This window comes from Phacochoerus africanus, chromosome 1, assembly GCF_016906955.1.
Source record: "Phacochoerus africanus isolate WHEZ1 chromosome 1, ROS_Pafr_v1, whole genome shotgun sequence".
NCBI classification, from domain to species: Eukaryota; Metazoa; Chordata; class Mammalia; order Artiodactyla; family Suidae; genus Phacochoerus; species Phacochoerus africanus.
Genome location: NC_062544.1, coordinates 62,296,577 through 62,313,091, shown reverse-complemented (window position 1 = coordinate 62,313,091; position 16,515 = coordinate 62,296,577). Strand labels below are relative to the sequence as shown.

Below are 16,515 nucleotides of genomic sequence, written 5' to 3'. Positions count from 1 at the left end.
TCAAATTTATGAGCTTTTGTATAGCAAAGGAAACCGTAGAAAGAAAGAAAGAGGAAAAGACAACCTACAGAATGGAGAAAATAATTGCAAACAATGCAACTGATAAGGACTTAATTTCCAAAATATACAAATAACTCATACAATTCAACAAAAACAAACAAACAAACAAAAAACAATCAAAAAATGGGCAGAAGACCTAAATAGACATTTCTCCAAAGACAACATACAGATGGCCCACAGGCACATGAAAAGGTGCTCAATATCACTAATTATCAGAGAAATGCAAATCAAAACTACAACGAGGTATCATCTCACACTGGTCAGAATGGCTATCATTAATAAGTTTACGAATAACAAATGCTAGAGAGGGTTTGTTATTCGTAAACCCTCCTACACTGTTGGTGGGAATGTAAGTTGCTACAACCACTATGGAAAACAGTATGGAGGTTCCTCAGAAAACTAAAAACAGAATTACTATACGATCCAGGAATCCCACTCCTAGGTGTACCAGGACAAAACTCTAATTCAAAACGATACATGTACCTCTATGTTCACAGCAGTACTATTCCCAATAGCCAAGACATGGAAACAATCTAAACGTCCATCAACAGATGATGAACTAAGAAGATGTGCTACATAGATACAATGGAATACTACTCAGCTACAAAAAAGGATGAAATAATGGCATTTGTAGCAATAGGTATGCAACTAGAGATTCTCATATTAAGTGCAGTAAGTCAGAAAAAGAATGTCAAAATACCCTATGGTATCACTTATATGGAGAATCTAAAATATGGCACAAATGAACCTATATACAGAACAGAAACAGACTCACAGATATTAAGAAAAGACTTGTGGTTGCCAAGGGGGGTGAGGAGAGGGAGAGGGATGGACTGGGAGTTTGGGGTATATAGCTCCGAACTATTACATTTAGAATGGATAAACAACAAGGTCCTACTGTATAGCACAGAGAACTATATCCAGTTTCCGGGAATAGACCATGACTGACAATAATATTTTAAAAGTATACATATGTATGACTGTCTCTTTGCTGTACAGCAGAAATTGGCACAACATCGCAATCAAATAAATAAAGGCTTTTCCAACTCTAAGACCATGAGATCTGGGGTAATAGAGGGTTTGAGTGCCTAATTGAGACATTAAAAAAAGTAAGAAAATAAGAAACCTTCAAAATGCAAAAATTTCCTAGTGCTTTTTCATAAACGTTGTTTAAGACTAGTTCAATATATAATTTTGTAACTATGTATGGTGACGTATGTTAATTAGACTTAGCATAGTGATCATTTCATAACATATACAAATATCAAATCATTACATTGTATACTTGAAACTAATATTATTATACATCAATTGAAAAAACAGTGCAATATTGTACCCTTTTCTATATTATGGTCTACCCTAGAGGTAGATATAATATGTATTATCAAATGCATTTATTCCTACAATGTAATCACCTCAAAGAAAATTCTCTAGGATAAAATATACTGTGGCATAAAGAAAATCTCACTAAAAAAATCAACAGATTTTAAATTAGTTTCACTACCATAGAATCATGTACTAATAAAAAATAGTATTTTAGAAGGAACAAGATTAGGCTAAGAATCTATTCTCCAATGGGACAGAATTTCATGTTTTAAGTAAACAGTACTAAAATAACTTTTCAAATTGCAAGTGCACTTTTTTTATAACCAAACCAAGGATTAAAGAACATTCCACTTTAATTCAAAAAGTTCTACGGCAGCATCTGGACTGGCTCAAGGATACCGCTACACTTCCTTCCTGAACCACCAGTGAATTCCACTCCAGGTCCAACTGCAATACAGAATAAGTACGACAATTCCCAAGACTGCCAGCTTTGAGGCAGAAAGATTATGACTCACAGATACAGAACTTCCATTTGAACTGATTACCAACAAAGCAGCCTTAACGCCTGAATAAGAAAATTGTGGATGTCAGACAAAATTGTCTATGTCAGACAAAGTCTCTTAAAGAAGCTCTGTTTCTCGGATTCAAAAGCAGAAAAGTGGAGCAGAAATTAATTCAGGCTCCAGATATCCTGAACAAGCACTATTTCTTTACCTTTTGCTCTGAGACTAAGTAGTAGCTTCTCCTTAAAACTTTCCAACTTTCTTTTGAAGGACACCCAACCCAAAATAGCTTTGACACATTACTCCACAGTTTATCCTTCTTTTTCAATCTTTCACACTCTCAAAATGTTATTCTGACACATGTTTACTTACACCATTTAATGTGGACCAAACCTGTGACTCATTTGCACAGATGTCATACTCCCACCTGACACACACTGCTGCTGACTTCCTGCAGCTCAGGCAGAGGGACACAAAGTAACTGTCACTTAGCAGTTAGATGAAAAGAAATTCAGTCTGACTTTTAGAAAGAAAGAATGAAGGGAGGAGAGGTGGCACAGGGAAGGAGAAAGCAGCCCATTAGCACATACTTACATTGGTCAGGGGGGCGTGTGCAAACATAGAAAATCCTTCAAAGATATACTCATGATCATCATATTCGATAACAGTTGGCCTGTCAGTCTAAAAGCAAACAGAAAGACAAAGCATGAACAAATGACATGATTTGCATGTGCAGAAACCCATCGGGACACAAAGCAACCAAGAGGAGAAATGTATGGACTCCTATTGTCATTTTCCCAAACACCAGGGAGAAACTTTATATAAGAGTTTAATTCTAGCTAGAATTCTCCTGCTTGGTGGAATTCTCTGGCTTCAGTAATATTTGTATAGTAGACAATCAAGAATGTTTATTATAAGTGCCATAAAGAAAAAAAGGGCTACATGGCTTCATTTTCTAGGAACTTGTTTTATTTAATCTCACATCCCTATTCTTACTGAACTGTATTTCTGAACTAACAGAATTCCTAACAAGAACAAGATAATAACATAGTCGAATCAAAGCTCACAGTAGAGAAGACTCAGTATCATGACAGTCAAGACTAGCAACAGCCTGAAGGGTTCTGAAAGGCCACAGGGTGCCAGAAACTCATCCCTTCACCACTCCATTCCCAGACCCTCCAAGGAGATGCCAACTCATCCTACTCTGTAACAAATCAACTCCTGCATAATATCAAAGATCTCAATTAGCTGAAAACTAATTAAAACATTCAATGTTGATCTAAGCACAGAGACTCTCTTCTTTATGCCATTATTATAGCACACCATTTTTAATCCTAAGCCAGAAGGTAGTAATAATGAGAGGAAACCAAAATAAAAGTCATTATGATAAAGGCCAATTTTTTTTGTGCCATGCCTGCAGCATACAGATGTTCTGGGGCCAAGGATCGAACCCAAGCCACAGCAGTGACAATAAGCCACAGAAGTGACAAGGCCGAATCCACTATGCCAGCAGGGTACTCAATAAAGACCATTTTTATCAGCACAAAAATATTTTTAAAAGAAGGAACATTTAAGAACTAAATCCATATTTAGACTATTCACATTTTAACCCATTTACACACATAGAACCTTTTACTTTTTTTGGGGGGGGGGGCTTTTTGCCATTTCTAGGGTTGTTCCCGCAGCATATGGAGGTTCCCAGGCTAGGGGTCTAATCGGAGCTGTAGCCGCCGGCCTGCACCAGAGCCACAGCAATGCGGGATCCGAGCCGCGTCTACAACTTACACCACAGCTCACGGCAACACTGGATCCTTAACCCACTGAGCAAGGCCAGGGATCGAACCCACAACCTCACGGTTCCTAGGTGGATTCATTAATCGCTGAGCCACGACGGGAACTCCAGAACCTATTTACTTTTTTAAACAAATGACATCTGATTTTGTTAGGAACTTACTAAAAAGTTTGTAGGAGGTGAGACTGTAATTCGATAGTGGAAAAGTCTGCCAGCATTGTTGGTCATAGGACGACAGGGCTTGATGGCCTACCAGAAAAAAACAAAAATGACTTTAAGAGTAAAGTAGCAAAATATTTTTATTTAAAAATAAGACTGTACTTTTTTTTTTGTCTTTTCTTGGGCTGCTCCGTGGCATATGGAGGTTCCCAGGCTAGGGGTCCAATCGGAGCTGTAGCCACCAGCCTACACCAGAGCCACAGCAACGCGGGATCCGAGCTGGGTCTGCAACCTACACCACAGCTCACGGCAATGCCAGATCCTCAACCCATTGAGTGAGGCCAGGGATCGACCCCGAAATCTCATGGTTCCTTGTCAGATTCGTTAACCACTAAGCCATGACCGGAACACCCAAGACTGTACTTTCTAAATTCACATCTTACAAAAGAGATTTCTTTGTGTTCCTTCACAAACTGGTAGGAAAGAACTGTATTCACTTTACCGTTAACTAGATGGATAAAAATGGGCAAGCTAGTCACTGGTATCCAACACATTTCCTCTCATGTGCAATACAAGGGGTTTGGACAACATATAGATCAAATTTCCATGACTATCTTCCTTTTATTTGTAAAATAACACAAGAAGTGACCTTTGGCTAACCTCCCAATAAACAAAACAAACAAACAAAAAAAAGTGCAAGAAGAATCATCTCAGAAGTAATAGCAGTAGGTTTTAATAGAGAGGGGAAAAGAAGTGAAAGGATTAAATATGCTGAGTAAAAACAGGAGGAGCCAAGAGACAGTGGAACGGAACATGTGTGGAGCTTAAGACAGGACAAGGAAAACAGTGAGCAACAGAGGCATCAGTGGAATTACTGGGTACGAAGTGATAGAGACTCCAACTGTCACCTCCTTCAGGACCCGTGTCAACTGCAGAGCCCCTCACCTGACATCAGGTGTGCAATGAGTGAGGTAGAGGTATAAACACCCAGCCACTACAGCTCACCTTGAATTGACAATACTCATTCCTTGGATCACCACCCGGTTGATGGGGGGATTTGTTGGTTGGGGCTGACCCATAGTCCAACTCATCCATTTGTCCAGTTCTGCTAATACCCTCTTCCTTTCACAGGTGAAGGTCCCTAAGAAACAGCATGCACCCCAAACTTCATCTTAGCATCTGCTTCTGGAACATCCAGTGTGTGACAGTTGGTACCAGAAGTGATCCAAGAAAGCAGGAGATCAGGAGAAGTTTTGGAGCTGAACCACTTACCGGCCAACTGGCAACAAGGAACCCATCACAGTGGCAGGTGGAACACATGGCCCCAGGCACCAGCTAACACACCAACTGAAACTTTCAAAGATGCTGCACTGGGAGGCTGTATCAATGGAAGCAGGTGCAATGCACCATGTGTTGAAGACTATGACAGACTGGCAGCTGTTTGGATAATGGGATGATGGCTATGGCTAAAGCATCACTGGTGCTCTACCATGTTCCTCACACTTGAGTGTGGTCTCAGATTGCTTGCTCCCCACGCCCAGAGTACTGATTCAGCAGCTGAGCCCAGCTGAGACTCTATTTCTAACAAGTCCCCAGATGATGCTGATGTTATTCAAAAGGCCTCACTTGGAGAACCGCTGATCTACAGACATGTAGCAGTAGCAGAGGAGGAAGGGCAGCTGGAAGCCAGGTACGGAAGACAGAGAGGCTCCCATCACCTACAGTGAGAGGTCAGAGAGCACCGGGACCAAGCCTGGGGCCTACCTGTCAGAGTGAGTGGATCTTAAAGACTAATAGCCATCCAAGTGGGTCTGCTATACCAAGGTCAGGGATGTGGAAACCCAGGATGAGGACAGGGGAGTTCTGATGGCCCAGGTGGCCATCCCTGTCTATTAAGAGCAAGCACTCACCTGTCTGACAATGAAAGCCTTTGAGGGCAACATTGTCCTCGCCCCCAAGCCCCACTTCTCTGCACCCATCTGCTCTCCTTGTCATTTCACAGCATAACTGGTTTCATATTTCACAGCTGGGGAGGTGCTAAGATGATAGATTATGTCCCAAAGGAGCTATAAGGATGGGAGGCACAATACGTGTCAGCAGCAGGAGTGCACACAGGCCCAGATGCTGGGAGCGCTCCATCAAAAGGGCCAGGACACACAACTGGTTAGGGAAGCCTGTACTGACTTGGGAGCATTCAGGATTCAAGGACATCAGGAGATGTTGGAAACTCTCCACTAAGACATTTGCAGAACAGATACTGACTCACAGATATTGGAAAACTTATGGTCTCCAAAGGAGACAGTTTGGGGGGTGGGGAGATATGCTTGGGTTGTGGGATGGAAATCCTATAAAACTGGATTGTGATGATCATTATACAACTACAGATGTGATAAATTCATTTGAGTAATTAAAAAAATTTTTTTTAATTAAAAAAACACATCTCCTAAAAGCATAAAGAAGTGATGGCCCACACACACTGAGTAAAATACCAAAATTGCTGTGAAAGACAAAGGAGGAAGGAATTCAAAGATTCAAAGAAATGGGCACACTGGGATGGTTACAACATCTATGACTGAAAAATATTCTAGATAATCAGAGCCCATGGGAAGGCCCAGAGGACATGTCTGTGACCAAGGCCAAAAGGTGCTGATGAAGGGGCACCAATATCACTAGAAAGGTCAGCGGTGGCCTCCTCTGCAGGCCAGGCTGACTATAAGAAGTGGCCAAGCACAGAGCTTGCTGCCAGCAGCAGGGATGACAGGACTCTGCAATGAGAGAGGCCAGATGATGGGACTAATTATAAGAAGCCGGGTCATACAATGATCATTATAACCAGCAAGATCGAAGTAGCAACCAAGGGGATCTGACTCACATGGAGCCATGGAAGTGCTTTTCACAACATGGTATTCTTAGGTGCAAAATAAATGAGTGGCTGACCAGAGTACTCCTTTAGTCTGTACCAATGGAAGAAATCAAGAATCAGTAACAGAGAGACTGAAGGAAGGTTGTTCCAATAAACAGTCATGATCCCTTGCCCAGGGCCAGACCTGATCAAGTTACTGGGCTGAAGTCCACTGACTGAACAGGTGGCCAGATCCCAGGAGAAGGGCCCTGCAACACTATTACAAGCAGAAGTAGTCACGATGGCGTTGTCCTTCCCATAGAGGCCTATAGCCGTTTTGCTCAGATAACTGTACACTGGCGAAAGAAGCCACACAGCCCAAGGAGGGTTGGACACAGCGTCTGCATTGACACTTGGAGACTGGATATTTCATCCTGGTATTCCCCGTTAGAGTTGGGGATATGAAGCCAAGGCAGTAAACAAAATCTTGGTCAAGGTCTGGCTTACGGTAGGTCCACTGAGTCCCTGGATCCAGCCAGTGGTCATTTCCCGAGCCCCCAAATGTATCACTAGAATTGACAAAATTAGCAGATGGCGCCATGTCACACTAGGTCCTTGATCTGAGGAGTAGGAGCCATCAAAGTGGGAAAGGTCAAGCAGAAGCCACTGAAATTACCACCACCACCATCCATGAGCATCAGAAACAGTATGACTCTGGGGAGAATGCTGGAGGTAAGTGCCACCCTAAGGATCCAAATGACATGGGGATGACTGCTCTATCATATCTCTGTTTAACTCATCAGCCTGGACCCTAAAGAAGCCAAGTGGATCCTGGAGGATGACTACAGACCACCACTAGCTCAATCAAGCAGCAACTCTTGATTGCTTCTGCTGTGCCAGGTATTATAGCAGAGTTAGAGCAAACTGATATGACCTCAGGTACAAAGTATGCAGCAACTGATTTGCTGAATGTATTCTTTCCCATCCCAATCAGAATGAGGACCAGCTCTGATCACCTTTGCCACTGGGTTGTGTTAACGCTCCCACTCACTGTCAACACAGTCCAGTGCTCTTGACCTTCTGGCATGTGCAGAACATTATACTGCTCCACTGCATGACTGAGATTGTCACATTGATCAAGTTAAAAGCTTTGGTAAAAATGTATACACTAAAGGGTAAGAGATTAAACCCTGCAAAGATTCAGGGCCTACCACAGCCACCCCATTTTTAGGAGTTGGTGGTCTGGAGAGTTCCAAGACATCCCGAATCATTGCATCTTCCACCTCCCACAGTGAAGAAGGAGGCAGGATTCCAGGAGGGCCTCTTCAGGCTCAGGAGGCAGCACAATGTTACAGCAGCTCATTTAGAAAGCGGCACCAAGGGCTGTGGCTGTGAGTGTGGCTCAAGTAAAGGCCTAGGCAGTTCCAATCTGCAGCACAAGCAGCCCTACTGCAGGGGGCCATACAACTCGGCAAACCCTACACTGTTGGTGGGTAGAGAGGCTGAGAGGGGTTTGTGGCCACACTGGGAGAATCACAATGCTGGTCTCTGGGGTTCTGAAGCCAAGCCATGCCATCTATCGTAAAGAATTACATGCCTTTGAAAAACAATGCCTGGTATGCTATGGGCCCTGGTAAATATGGAAGGCATGGCCCAGCGGTAGCAAACAGACATGGGGCTGAAACTGCCCATCATAAACTAGGTTCTACCAGTCCCACCCAGGTATAAATTTGGGTGGGACCAGCAACAATCCATCATAAGATGGAGGGGGTATACATCCAGAACCAAGCACACACAGAAGTGGAGGACATAAACAAACTGCGTGAGCAGGGGGCCCACCCCTGTTGCACCAGCACCCCTCCCTCAGCTGATGACTAAGGACAGGAGGATGAAAGCAGAAGGAAAAGCAGAAGCTTGGTTTGCAAATGGGTGAGTCAGAAAGGGGGTGTAAGCCGAAAATGGACTGTGCTGCAGCCTCATTCAGGGATGGCTTTGAAAGACTCCCAGTGGATGGAGGTTCAGGCGTTGTACCTGGTCACCCACTTTGAGTGGAAAGAGAAGTAGCCTGAGGTTAGACTACGCATGGACTCATGGCAGAAGCAAGTGGCCATGCCAGCTGGTCAGAGGTCTAGAAGGAAAAAGATGGGAAGATCAGGGATAAGAAGGTCTTAGGGGAGAGACCTGTGGGTGACAAACAGGGGAGAGAACGCCAATCTCTCCACCGCATATGGGTGTCCATGGGAAAGCACCTGCCATAGAAGACATACTAACCTATCAGCTGACAGAATGACTTGCCCAGATGATACCGCCCAGCCTCAGTCATCAGCCACCCAGAGCTGATACGCTAAGGACACAAACTATATGGTCACAGTAGCAACAGACGGAAGCTTCACATGAGCCAAGCAGCATAGACCCCACTTACCAAGGCTAAGCTAGCAAAGCTGACTGCCACCACCCAAGGTCCAGCTGGCCACTTACAATGGCCAATGCTGGGCCCCCAAAATGGCACCATTCCTTGAGGAGACCAACCTGCCACTTGGTAGAATGGTGACCACATGGGCCCCATCCATCATGAAGGGGCCATAGGAATAAACATGTACTCTGAGGATGGGGTGGCCTGTCCGGAAGCCCTCAGCCAGCACCACTGTCCCCAGATCTCCCTTCAAGGGAGGGCTTGCTGCCTGGCGGTGAGGAAAGCAGTCAGCACACAGCCTGTAGCCATGGGCTCCATCAGGGTCAGCCTGCACAGTAGAACGCCCCCCTCCCAACCGAGCCCAAGGCTGTGCCCTTCCTCAGGCAGCTTGTTCTGGGGACAGAGGGAGATGAGGGCATGAAGGCCTTTCCAGCTCCATGCAAGACAAGTTCGGACAAGCCCAGCTTCAAAGGTCCATCACAGGTGGACTTCTACCTCTGCTCAATCCCTACTCCACACTCTTCTCACCTGATCCCTGTTAAATGTCTCCACTGAAGCCCTGACTTCGAAGGCCCCTGTCTTCAGAGACTCCAGCCTGAGGTATGGGCATGGACAGTGGCAAGGTGCAGATCCCACCCACAGCCCCTCACCACACTTGCCAACTCTCAAACAAGGCAAAAGCAAGTAGTTCAAACCAGCTGTCACCATCTCATAGTCTTTAGTCACTGTCTTATAGTCCAGTCTGACTACTGTTAACGGTTCCAAACAAGTTTTAAATAGAAATTAAGGATTTACATAAATTACGCTTAAACATAATGTGCTGAATCACAAGGTGACAATCCTGGGATCAGTAACAATAGTTTCTAGAAAGAAAAGATAACAGGGGAGAAAAATAAAGGAAAATAACTGAAAGGGAGTAACTCTATAAAACTCTATGATATAAAAAGTATCCAGCTCCATCAGGCAAACTTATCTGGAGGGTCCCTGAGGAGTGTGACACTGGCAAAACAAGTCTGTGTGCTACTCACAGCTGAGTGGGGACAAAAGACAAACAAAGACTAACAAAGACAACGGTACACACTCTAGTCCCCAAGGAAAGTAGACAGGTGCCTGACAGAACCTCAGTAAGATCATTTCTCCAGGGTGATTCACAACCATTTATAATGAAAACATGAAAAAAATATTACAATATGTACTATTTTAGGATACTTAAAATAATTTTTTAAAAAGCTCAAATTCACCTTGCCAATTTTAAATAATGAAACTTTCAAACTCTTAAAAGTTTCCTTGATAACATTTCCCACCCCACCCACAAAACCCAAGTACACTTCTCCAATGATCAGTAACACAGACTATTAGGGAATACAAGACGAGTACTTCCATGGTGTTATTTCATTTATGGGGAAAAGAATAGCAACGGCATCTGTCTACTTCTGGCTTCTCAGCGCTGACAAATATAATAACCGGAACCAGTTACCTCTTCTCCGGGATAAATGCTGTGCCTGATTCCCGTGCGTCTCGCTTTTGCGCTGCATTTGCAGAGTGGGCCATCATTCATCTGTCAGAAACAGAATGTAATTCGTTTTTATTGGGGGGAAAATCCACTCCATGCACAATGATGCCTCGGAAACTGTGGGTTTTAATGTCATGAGTACCGAAGCTCTGAAGAGGCTGTCACAGTTAGAAGATTAAACGGATGTTCCAAAACCAATAAAGCTGCAAACTGTCTATATTGTCTGATAAAGGCAAACGGTATGACAGCGCTGAATCCCCAACTTATTTGTGCAGCCAAGCAGAAAATATCAGTGTCAGCACCCGGTTTGCCCCCATCTTCTCCTACCACTTTCTAGTATGTTCCTCCTATTCCTTATTTCAGGAAAAATGACTCTTTCACAAAAGGAGAGCCTATTTTATATTCCGAAGGAACACACAGAATGCTTTGAAGGTGACCTGCAGATTAAATGTTTTCAAAAGAGAGACCTAAAGGTATCTGAAGCAAAGAGAAGAAAATGCCTACTAGAACCAGAAAAACTTTCAACACTAATCAGATGAGCCTGTGTCTGTCTTTTCACCTGAATTCACTTTACTGCCATGAACGCCACTCACCTGATTCAATAAGTGAATGATCCTGAATGCCTCTTGGATAGAAAGATGCTGGCTAAGCGCTGTAGGGGGAAGGGAGGGGATGCCTGGCTGAGGGTCCATACAGACAAAGAATTGTTCTTCTAATTGTGGTTGTACGTGCTGCTGAGGTGAGCATGAGGAATATTTATTCTTGATGGGAGAAATATCACACATATGATATGCTTAGTACGTTTAAAGAAAAAGGGGGAAACGTCCAGGCTTCAAGGGGTCAAAATGTGAAGGGCTAAACAGGACAGAAAAAGAAGATGGCTTTTCTACACATGGCACCAGCACGAGAGAAAAAAGAAATCCTTTGTTATGCTCCAGGGACGTGAGACCCATCTAAATGGGATGGGTCATATATGTGAGTGAGAAGACCAAAAAGGCAGAACTGGGGTCAAAATCTTAAAGGGTCTTAAAAGCTAGTGTCATGAGTTTAGTCAATACAAATGGTTAATATGGAATCAAAAAGGAGATCAGAGCATCTGTCTGGAGAATGAGGAAGTAGAGTTCCATTTCTCACTTTCTTTGTATTAATTAAAATATATATTTATATATATGACACATATTATGAGATATATATATATATCCTAACACACATATTTCTTTAAAGTTCTAGAGATTTTTAAGTCACTGTTACAATGTTTCCAATGAAAATGTCTCAACAAAATTTTGAAAGAAATATTAAGGCAAAAAAACTATAACTCTCTTTATCCTTTTGGGAAATCTACAGCTCCAGGTGGTACAGCAGAGGAATAACATGGCTACCTAAAAAAAAGAAAACTACATTAAGATATTATTATCCAAGGTACCAGCTGGCAAGTAGAGATGTGATGGGACACCCCCAAAAGTCATAACACACTCTTAATGCTGGGCACACCTTGCTGTGACGAAAAATGTGGAAAAAAAATCACTCAGCAGTCACTAATTTCCAGGGAAGCAGAGAGACATCCTACGCTCCTGTCTTTTACCAAGGTTTGGGCCCCGACATGGATCAGCCCTTTATAAAGCTCAATTATACAGAGGACGCAAAACCAAATCCAATAATCAGAGTGCTGAGACTATGAATAAGACCCTGGTAAATCTCTGAGAGGAATAAGAACCCACAGAAACATAGGGATACACTTCTTTTATTTATTTTGCTTTTTAGGGCCACACCTGCAGCATATGGAGGTTCCTAGGCTAGGGGGTCTAAAGGGAGCTACCGCTGCCGGCCTACACCACAGGCACAGCAACGCCAGATCCAAGTTGCATCTGTGACCTACACCACAGCTCACAGAAATACCAGATCCTTAACCCACTGAGTGAGGCCAGGAATCGAACCCACAACCTCATGGTTCTTAGATTCATTTCCGCTGCACCATGAAGGGAACTCCGGGATAGGCTTCTTGATATGAGAACAACAGTTCATTAAAAAGACCTTAAACAAGGTAAGGGGAGTAACTCCTAGCAGACACTAGATTTCTTTTAGGGAACACAAGAATACTCTAAAATTAGATTGTGATGATGGCTGCATAATCCTGTGAATACACAAAAAAAACCACTGAATTAGACGTTTTAATTGTGTAAACTGTGTGGTATGTGAATTATAACTCACTAAAGTTGTTTATAAGAGATTATGTACATGATTAATATATCAAAGTAAGTTTGAAAATGCACTGACAGGGAGTTCCCGTCGTGGTGCAGTGGTTAACGAATCCGACTAGGAACCATGAGGTTTCAGGTTCCATCCCTGCCCTTGCTCAGTGAGTTAACCATCCGGCGTTGCCGTGAGCTGTGGTGTAGGTTGCAGACACGGCTCGGATCCCGCGTTGCTGTGGCTCTGGCATAGGCTGGCAGCTACAGCTCCAATTCAACCCCTAGCCTGGGAACCTCCATATGCAGCGGGAGCGGCTCAAGAAATGGCAAAAAGACAAAAAAAAAAAAAAATGTACTGACAATTAGCAAGCATTGCTGCTCAATTCCCAGAGAGCAAAAGGGACCACAAAGTGCCTGTCTGTCAGGCATTCTAACTATTAATTCTACCAAGAAAAAAAAATTTAGATAGCTGTCCCCTCATAAGAACCAGGAGAAGAACATTCCAAATAATATAGAAGGGTTTGAATTTATTTATAAAATATAAATTTTAAATTATCTTTTTATAGGGATTTATTTTATTATGCCTGATAACTTCATATTATTAAAGATACTATTTTTGAATGTACTTTGCATTTGTAAAAATACACATCTTTTATGAAGGTACTGTTTTTGGAGTTCCCATATAGCTCAGCAGGTTAAAAATCTGGTATTGTCACTGTAGCAGCTCTGGTCACTGCTGTGGCTCGGGTCTGATCTCTGGTCTAAGAACTTCTGCATGCAATAGGTGCAGAAGAAAGGGAGGGAGAAAGGAAGGAAGAGATGGAGGAAGGAAGGAAAAGAGGGAGGAAGAAACTATTTTATATTATATATTACTTCATAATAAAACAGTAAGTAAAAATAAAAATGATTCTGTCCTGCTATAATGTCATTACCTCAAACATGCTTATTAATGGGAAAGAGAAGTTACCAGAGACTACTACCAACTAGGAAATGTGAAGTCTGACAGGACTTAAGACATGGTTTACTGTATGGCTGCAAGATAACTTCCAGATGAACTGCTTTTAAAAAGAGCTGCAAGCACTCTCTCCCTCATCCTACCATTTGTCTCCTTCCGTTTACTGCAAGTTTAATGAGGCAGCACCATCATCCTGCTCCCCAACACAGGATTTACAAACATCGTCAAATATGATTCAAGGAACAGTTGCTCTGGTGCTTATGCTTTGGAGCTAAACTCTGACACTGAAAAGAAATAAGCTGTGAAGAATGACGCCCAATCCTGAGAGGAAAATTCAGTTTCAATACCAGCCAACATGCATCTTCTGAGCCTAGAGTCATAAACGTGATGTGTGGGTCTGCAACCTTCACACCAAGAGCATAAACACACACGCACCTGGCCTGGGTCATTGTACCAAAGTTCGTCGTGAAGTCGGTCAGGATGGGCCTTTTTGCGTTTGATTTCTGCAATGACGTCGAAAACTTCAGAGTCTGAGCTGCTAGAACAGGTGCTGTCCTCATCAGACTCACATTCAGATTCACTGGAACTCTCTGCAGAGGGGAGGGGAGAAACACAGAGAGAAGCTGAAGCATTCTGCAAGCTGGTTCTACGAGGAGACTACTTCCAAATGACCCAAATCTCTCATCATAAGGACACTTGTGCATCTTCAGCAAATATTCGAGTGCCTACTCCACCAAGACCCCTACTAAACAACGCTATGAAAAGTAACACAGCCCATAATGCTAAGTCACACTCTAGGAGGGGAAGCAAAGGAATAGAGATTTTTACAGGGAAAGACTTGGTGAACAATGCCAGAAAAACTGCAAACCAGCACTATGGAGTCTAACATTTTAAAAGGTACAGTGAGGAGTTTCCATCGTAGCACAGCGGAAACGAATCCAACTAGGAACTATGAGGTTTCGGGTTCGATCCCTGGCCTTGCTCAGTGGGTTAAGGACCCGGCATTGCCGTGAGCTGTGGTGTAGGTCACAGATGACGATCAGATCCTGAGTTGCTGTGGCTGTGGTGTAGGGTGGCAGCTATGGCTCCAATTCGACCCCTAGCCTGGGAACCTCCCTATGCTGCGGGTACGGCCCTAAAAAGAAAAAATAAATAAATAAAAATAAATAAATAAATAGAAGGTACAGCGAGTCCACCCTGATTCAGAAAGGTCACTGTGGATTCTGAAAAGGGGTGCATGTGACCCAGGCACAGACAGGGGGTGGGGCTAGGCTGATAAGGAGATTAAGAGGAAAGGAATGTAGAAGAGGTGCTACAGGCAAAAGCACGGATGCAAGAGCGTATGTGGACTCTGGTTGGGGCAGAGGCCTCACAGGAAAAACTCGGGAGTGGGGGCCTTGAATGCCAGAGTGAAGATTTAAAATTTTTTTTCTTTCAGGAGTTCCCGTTGTGGCTCAGAGTTAACAAATGGGACTAGTAACCATGAGGATGTGAGTTTGATCCCTGGCCCCACTCAGTGGGTTAAGGATCCAGCGTTGCTGTGAGCTGCAGTGTAGGTCACAGACAGCAGCTAGGATCTAGCATTGCTGTGCCTGTGGTGTAGGCCAGCAGCTGTAGCTCTGATTTGACCCCTAGCCTGGGAACTTCCATGTGCCCCAGGTGGAGCCCGAAAAGAAAACGGAAATTTTTTTTTCTTTCAATAGTAGTAATAGAAGATTTTAGTCCTTGGAAGTGACTAGATAAAAACAGAGCAAGAATTACGCTAATGAAGCAAGCCAGTCACAAAAAGACAAATACGGTGTGATTCTACTTATATGAGGCACCCAGCGTAGTCAAGTTCATAGAGACAGAAAGCAGAGGGGCAGGGGGAGGGAGGGCCTGAGAGTGTTCTTTAATGGGAAGAAAGATTCAGTCTAGCAAGATGAAGCGTTCTGGAGGTTGTCTGCAAAACAGTGTGAATATACTTAACACTAGGGAACAGTATGTTCGCAAATGGTTAAATGGTATATCTTACATGTACTATGTACATGTTACATGTATTTTACCACAACTGAAAAAAAAAAAAAAAGCCCTAGAATTTAGACTAACCCCACAAAAGACGAGTGCACAGCACAACAATAAGGAACCCTTCAGGTGCACCACATGAGATGGACAATTTTATTTTAGGGCTCCACTCGCAGCATATGGAGGTTCCCAGACTAGGGGTTGAATCGGAGCTGCAGCTGCTGGCCTATGCCACAGCCATAGCAACTCAAGATCTGAGCCGCATCTGCAACCTACACCACAGCTCATGGCAATGCCAGATCCTTAATCCACTGAGGGAGGCCAGGGATCAAACCTGCATCTTCATGGATACTAGCTGGGTTTGTCACCACTGAGCCACGATGAGAACCCCTGAGATGGACGCTTCTATCAGCCCCCCTTCACAGATGAAAAAAGTGAGGCTCAGAGGGATTAAATCACTTGCCTGAGATCACATTTCAAGTGGTGGAACAGGGATTCAAACCCAGGCCAGCTGATTCAGTCAGTGCCGTATTGCACCATGGACACTGCCTCTCAGCAAGAGAGCCATAACGAGGGTGGGCAGACTACAGATAGGAAAAGGCACACTGAATGTCATCTGCATACGGCACTCTGTTGGGGCTAAAGACACCAAACGCCGGAGAGCAGTTTCTATCCTCAAAGATTGCAGCGTATCCTTGGAACTTCAGAATACAGGCGTGAAAAACAGCCTGCCACATGACAAAGTTATGGACACTTCTG

At 43.5% G+C, this 16,515-nt stretch overlaps 1 protein-coding gene across 5 annotated transcripts in view; it reads right to left on the bottom strand.

Moving 5' to 3' along the window:
• DROSHA (drosha ribonuclease III) overlaps positions 1–16,515 on the bottom strand; it is a 120,786-nt gene that overhangs the window by 84,957 nt on the left and 19,314 nt on the right. For all 5 annotated transcript variants that reach the window (XM_047767682.1, XM_047767665.1, XM_047767673.1 and 2 more), the window contains 4 exons: positions 14,188–14,342; positions 10,573–10,653; positions 3,844–3,930; positions 2,484–2,570 (listed from right to left, as the gene is read on the bottom strand). In XM_047767682.1, the coding sequence (XP_047623638.1) occupies positions 2,484–2,570; positions 3,844–3,930; positions 10,573–10,653; positions 14,188–14,342 (410 nt within the window). The remainder of the gene's footprint in view (positions 1–2,483; positions 2,571–3,843; positions 3,931–10,572; positions 10,654–14,187; positions 14,343–16,515) is intronic.